This window comes from Nannospalax galili, unplaced genomic scaffold (assembly GCF_000622305.1).
Source record: "Nannospalax galili isolate Female #2095 unplaced genomic scaffold, S.galili_v1.0 scaffold879, whole genome shotgun sequence".
In the NCBI taxonomy this organism is placed as follows: Eukaryota; Metazoa; Chordata; class Mammalia; order Rodentia; family Spalacidae; genus Nannospalax; species Nannospalax galili.
In genome coordinates this window covers 1199290-1206059 of record NW_008346261.1, presented here as the reverse complement: position 1 = coordinate 1206059, position 6770 = coordinate 1199290, and the positions used below count along the sequence as shown (strand labels likewise).

General features: G+C 37.0%; 1 protein-coding gene across 1 annotated transcript in view; it reads left to right on the top strand.

Annotated features, from left to right (window-relative positions):
- Brip1 (BRCA1 interacting protein C-terminal helicase 1) overlaps nucleotides 1-6770 on the top strand; it is a 213801-nt gene that overhangs the window by 189088 nt on the left and 17943 nt on the right. Inside the window, 1 exon segment of the mRNA XM_008842653.3 lies at nucleotides 2088-2170. Within this exon segment, the coding sequence (XP_008840875.1) occupies nucleotides 2088-2170 (83 nt within the window).

Below are 6770 nucleotides of genomic sequence, written 5' to 3'. Positions count from 1 at the left end.
TAGGTAAGGTTTATCTGAGAACAACTGGTCTTTGCCCAAGATTTATCTACATGACACACAGTAATTAAAAGTACCAGACTGGTGGAACTAACCTTCTTGGATGTTTAACAGACATACTTTGAGGCCTACACTAATTTGGTCAGAGAGACATTAAGGGCAGTTTTTGCTCCTTGCCCTCCTAGGTTGACTAGTTCCAGGGGACTATAAGCATCTCTCAAAATGTCCTGTAATTGTGGTGGGTCACCTGTCCTCTTGATCAAGGAGGTCGAGGAGACCCCACCAGATGGACTCGAACCTGTGTCCAGTCTACAAAGAGGAGGGTCAACACAGCGGAATCATTTCTTCCATGCTTCCAAGTGAAGCCAACCGTGGTCTAGCAGGACCTTTGAATTATCTTTACATAGGCGGAACTGGTAAAAGAAAGGAGCCAGGGGCTCCTCCCAAGCCCATGTGACCCCTGAGGAACAGATTCTCAAAGGACCTTAAGAGTAAAGATAAATCGGTTTATCTGGGCCAACTGTATGGCCTTAAACACCCAAAAGGAAAGTATAACCAAAGATTGAAGCGGCCAGTGTAATTTCTTAAGAGTCCATGTGCCTAGCTAAATGCTACGGAACAAGCAACAATGCCAGATAGGATCTACCTTCTTTTGAGTTGTTGGCCAGGGTGGCCAAAGGGACTCCCAGATAGTAACCCAGTATAGAACTGGGAAAATGAACAGCAGACCCTAATCTTATCTAAAGGAATATTGACAACTGATTGCTGCTAGATGAGGAACAGCTGACCTTCCTAAAACAAAGACCTCTAGATAGGCTGAGTAGATTCACCAGAAGGGCAAGTAGTGGGGAATGGCTGGTGGTGCCGATAGCACAGCAGACAATAGCAGGGATATCAGAGTATAAGGTCTCTAGTGGGGGGAAGGAGGCTATGGGAGGGTGTCACCTGGGAAGTGGGTGTATAGTTGAATAAGATGGTTTGGGATGTTCTGTGTGACATACACACATGATCACAAAAATATCAAGGAAATTTAAAAAATATATTTGAGGAGAAAGCATGGAAATTTACATCATGTTAATTAGTAGAGGTGATAAACGTTGCCATTGAAATCTACTCGATGACTATAGACATACACAGGTGCCAAGGATCCGAGTGCAACTAATTATAACTGATAATGGTCAGATACAGATTAGAGATGCATGCACCAACATCTCAGTGATAGTAGCAAAACAATGAGTCTTTCTGCAGGAACGATATACTTAAAAATGAAATGGAGATCTTTTTTAAAGATTAAAAACTCATTCAATTTTATGTCTTACAGGGCTTATACTGAGTTTAAATATTGTATAACTATTAATTCAACTGTGAATCTAGAAACTTTAAACCACTTATGAAAGAGATGTGCTCTTGCTCTGGAGCATGTTACTGAATATGTTAAAGTTGTAGTGAAATGCTTCTTGTAATCATGTAGTTATTAAAAATTTTAAAAAGTTAAAAATAATTTTTCAAAGCATATAAACTTGCTCCTTAATAATTAGTAGATGTGAAAAATATCACCATTGAAATCTACCTGACGACTTTATATCCATGCTCAGATGCCAAGGAGCTCAGAAAGTAACCGACTGTGACTAGTAATAATCAGATACATAGAGATTAGAAACGCATGTGCAAACATCTTAATGTCAATTGCATTAAAAATGAATTTTTCTGTATGAAACTTTACTTTAATAAATGAAATGCAGATCTTTTTTAAAGGTTAAAACCTCATTTAATGTTATGTTTTATAGGGTTTATACTGGGTACAATATTGTATAACTCTAATAATTCAACTGTCAACCTAAAAATTTACAGCCAAGTTTGAAAGAGATGCATCTTAGCTCTGGAAATTGTTATTGAATATGTCAATGCTGTTGTAATGAAATGCTTCTTCTAAGTATGTGGTTGTTAAATAAATAATTTTTTAAAAATCCTACCTCTTATCAAACTGCAAAAAGACAACTACTTAAAATTCAAAATTGTTAATTATAAAACTATATTGGTAAGGAGGATTGTCTTAGAAAATATTGATATTTATTTCTTCCATGTTTTAGGTGTATTCGACACAAAAATGATTGGGGAGCTCTCATTCTAGTAGATGATCGCTTCAATAATAACCCAAATCGCTATATATCAGGTAAGATTTTTGATTTAAAATAAGTTACTAATAACCTTTGGTTTTCCAGTGGTAAACATCCACATGAGATCTGCCTTACTTTTTTAAAGTGTATAATAAAATATTATTAACTATAAACAACATAGTACATTAAATATGTAACACTTTTAATTGTGAATAACTGAAGCTTCATACTGATGGAATATCGTGCCCCATTTTCCCTTCCCCCATACTTTGGCAACCACCTTCTTTGAGTTTGTGGTTTGAGGACTTCAAGTGACTCGTGCAAGGTTGTCATGCAGTGTCTTTCTTTCTATGACTCTCATGCTTTACTGAACATACTATCAGAGTTCATCTGTGTTGAGGTCTTTGTGTAGGAAGCACATTTTCTTTATTCCTCTGTCAGTAGGCATTTAGGTTGTTTCCAGCTGCTGGATCCTGGGGTCTGCAGTGAACATGGGAGTATGGAGACCTCTTATTTCAAGGAAGAGATCACTGGATTATATATTCCTTCTAGACCAAGAGATATTCACCAACATCAATAATTTGAGGGTTTCCCTTGATTTTTTTTCTATGATTTTTTGTTTGTTTTTGCCTTTTTTTTTTTTTATTATTTTATGTGTAATGAGTGTATTGCCTGCATGTATGTGAGTGTACCCATATTGTGCAATGCCATGGAGGTCAGAAGGGGGCTTCGGATTCCCCTGGAACTGGAGTTAAGGACGGTTTGTAGCTACCATGTGGGTGCTGGGAATTGAACCTGGGTCCTCTGTAAGAGCAGTCAGTGCTCTTGACTGCTGAGCCATCTCTCTAGCCCCTCTTCTATGATTTTTACAGTGTCAGATTTGTGCTTAATTCATAAATAAATTCTTTGGTGAGTTTTTATGTATGGTTAAGAATAAAGATCTAATTTCATTATGTTGCATGTGGATATCTTGTTTCCTAGCACCTCTTTTTTTCCCCCCTTTTCTTATTTGTTCGTTGAGACATACTCGAGCTTTAGGCCATCCTGGACTACATACTGAATTTTGGACCATCCTTAGCTGGTACAATAGTAGTGTGAACGTCATTATAGGTAGAGGTAACCAACAGCTTCTAAGTGAATTAAGGCCTGCTCCATGGGAGGGAACTCATGCCTGGTACTGTAAACCTAGCTAAGAACCAGTGACTGAAGAGGCCCTATTGGAGAAACTACTACTATTTTACTAAATGGGCATAATATAAGACTGCATTCTGAATATGTGTCCTTATACCTATAGATTACTGCAGCTCTCACTCCTCAGATAGCCTTCTTTTTGTAGTAGATCAGTGGTTAATACAGAGAGTCACACATACCTGGTCATAGTGCAGAGAATAAGTGACTATGGAGTGTTCAGCCCTCAATGAGACATCTATATCATTCCTTCCTCCACCTCTCAAGGCTCAGGGAACATTGTGGAAGAGGGGAAAGATAGTAAGAGCCAGAGGTTGGAGAGGACTATTTCCAAATAGTATCTTCTGGACATGACCAGGCCATTGTACTCAAGAACTAATAGCAACTGTAGTTGCAGGCACAAGATCAAGCCATTCAACATTCCAACACAGATAGGGAGGGGCTCATAAGGCCTAACCCCTAGCCGAAGAGCTGTTGAGCTGTTGCTGGGGAAGAGCCGAAGAGCTGTTGCTGGGGGAGGGAGGATGTGGATGGTCCTACACCCAGGTCTATACAGGCAGTATCAATTGGACTCGGTTAGAAGAGGGTATGAAATTGGGAGAGGGATGTGAGGAGGGGGCTGTGAGAGGAGTTAGAGATGGGGGATGGGGGATGGATATGATCTAAGTACATTGTATACATGTATGAAATTAAGGGAGGGGCCTGAAGCTTTGATCCTCTCTCAAGATTATTTCACTTACTTGTTGGTTTTGAAGAATGAATTTTGAGATTTTTTTTATAATAAATGCCATATGGATTTTGATAGAGATTGCATTGACTCTAGTGTCTGGATATTTAAACTTTAAGTCTTCTAGTTTGTGATATGCCATGTCTTTCCATTTACCTATGTTGTCTTCAGTTTTTTTTTTTTAGCAGTGTTTTATAATTATTTGTGTCTCAGTTTTAGAGCTCCTTGATAATGTTCATTCCTAAGTATTCTTTTTGATTTTTTGTATATGTAATTGTTTTCTTAAATTCCTTTTTTGATTTGTTAATGTATAGAAGCAACTAATGTGTTGTTTTTGTATCCAAGTAATCTGCTCATTCTGCCAGTGTGGTCTTTTGAATGAAAGTGTCCTCCATAGGCTCTAAATATTTGAACATTTTTCCCCACTTGGTGGCGCTGTTTGGGGAGGTCTTAGAAGGTGTGGCCATGTTGGAGGGAGCATGTCACTGGAGGTGGCCTTGAGAGTTCTTAAGCCTTGCTGGATCTAAACTCGCACTCTGCTTCCTATGCCTGCTTTAAAGATGTGAGAGCTTAGTTTTCTGCTCTTATTCCAGCCACTTCTGCTGACATGCCTTCCTGCCATGATGGACTCTTGCCCCTTTGGAACCATAAGCTAAATAAACTCTTCCTTTTATAAGTTCCCTTGGTCATAGTGTTTCTATCACACCAACAAAAAAGTAACCAATACAACCAGGTTTTGGGGTTAGGGGTAGTTTGAGGTTTTCTACATATAATACATGGAGAGATAATTTTGCTTTTTCCTTCCTTCTTATTTTCTTACATAAAAGCTCTAGCTAGAACTTTTTATATTAAATAGAAATAGTGACTGTGGCTCTCTTTGCCTTTTTCCTGAAGGAAATGTCTTCAGTGTTTTAACCCATGTGTATAATATGGGCCTTTTTTATATGACATTTATTAAGTTGAAGTAATTTCCATTTATTTCTCATTTGTTGAGAACTTTTATCACAAAATATTTATTTTCATTTTTATGTATATTGAGTAATATGATAATGTCTAGCCTTCACTCTGTTAATGTGATATGTCATGTTGATTTATATATTTTTACTTTTAATTTTTTTTTTTTTTTTTTTTTTTTGGTCTTTTAGAGACAGGGTCTCCCTGTAGCCTGGCTGCCTGGAATTCACTATGTAGACCAGGATGGCCTTGAACTCAGAGAGATCCACCTGTGTCTGCCTCCCAAGTGCTGGGATTAAACGTGTGTGCCACCATACCCGGCCTAAATATTCTATTTTTATTTTATTTTCATGAGTATATTGCCTGCATGTATGTAAGTGTACCCATGTTGTGCAATGCCCACAGAGGTCAGAAGTGACTGTCAGATCCCCTGGAACTGGAATTACAGATAGTTGTTAGCTGCCATGTGGATGTTGGGACTCGAACCCAGGTCCTCTGCAAGAGTAGCCAGTGCTCTTAACCAACAGCCATCTCTACAGCCCCTGATTTTTACATTTGGAACCTTACTTACATCCAGAGGCTAAATCCTCTTTGGGTTAGTGTATGATTGCTATGATAAAAGAGTAAGACTGACCCCTCCCTGTTCTCCAGCTCCTTGTCTGTCATGTGATGTGTTTGTGGCTATACACTTGGCTGGGTTGTGCCTTAATTGCAATACCTGGACTTGATATGCATTTTCTTTTCATTGATGTCAAGATATTTTCTAATATCTTTTAATTTTTTCTTTAACTCATTTCATTGGTTATTCAAGAGAATTTTTCATTTTCATATGTTTTGAAATTCTTTAGTTTTTCTTGTCTATTTAATTCTAATTTCATTCTATTATGGCTGTAAAAGTCTCTTGGTGTGATTTCAGTCTTCCTACTTTTGTTAAGTTTTATTTTGTGACTAGACTGTTTCTGGGAAATATTCCATTGTTTGAGAGGATATACATTCTTCTGCTGCTGGATGAAATGCTCTGTATGCGTCAGTTATGTCTGTTTGATATATGGTGTTTTTCAAGTCCTCTGTTTTATTCAACTTTTGTCTGAATGTTCTATTTCTTACTAAAGATGGGGAGTTAAACTCTCTTATTGTGTTACTCCCTTTCTCTTCAGTCTGTCACTGTTTTCTTTATATGTATGGGTACTTAGATACTAAGTGCATATGTAGTCATAATCATATATCTTCCTGGCAAATCACACATTCATCATCATATCTTTTTTGTCCCTTTTGAAAATTTTTTTACTTAATGTCTATTTTGTCTGGTGGATGTACAACCACCCAAGTTTGTGTATTTTTTTAAATTTTAAATGAGTCTCAATATATGACATGTAGTTGGATCCATTCAGTCATTCTGTGCTGGCAAATCACACATTCATCATCATATCTTTTTTGTCCCTTTTGAAAATTTTTTTACTTAATGTCTATTTTGTCTGGTGGATGTACAACCACCCAAGTTTGTGTATTTTTTTAAATTTTAAATGAGTCTCAATATATGACATGTAGTTGGATCCATTCAGTCATTCTGTGTCTTATTTTTTTTTTTAATTAGAAGAAGCATTTCATTACAACAGCATTAACCTATTCAATAACATTTTTCTGAGCTAGGGTACATCTCTTTCAAAATTGGCTGTACATTTCTAGGTTTACAGATAAATTATTATGCTTATATAATCTTTTACTCATTATAAACTCTATAAGACATAAAATTAAATGAGGTTCCAACGTTTAAAAAAGATCTCCAC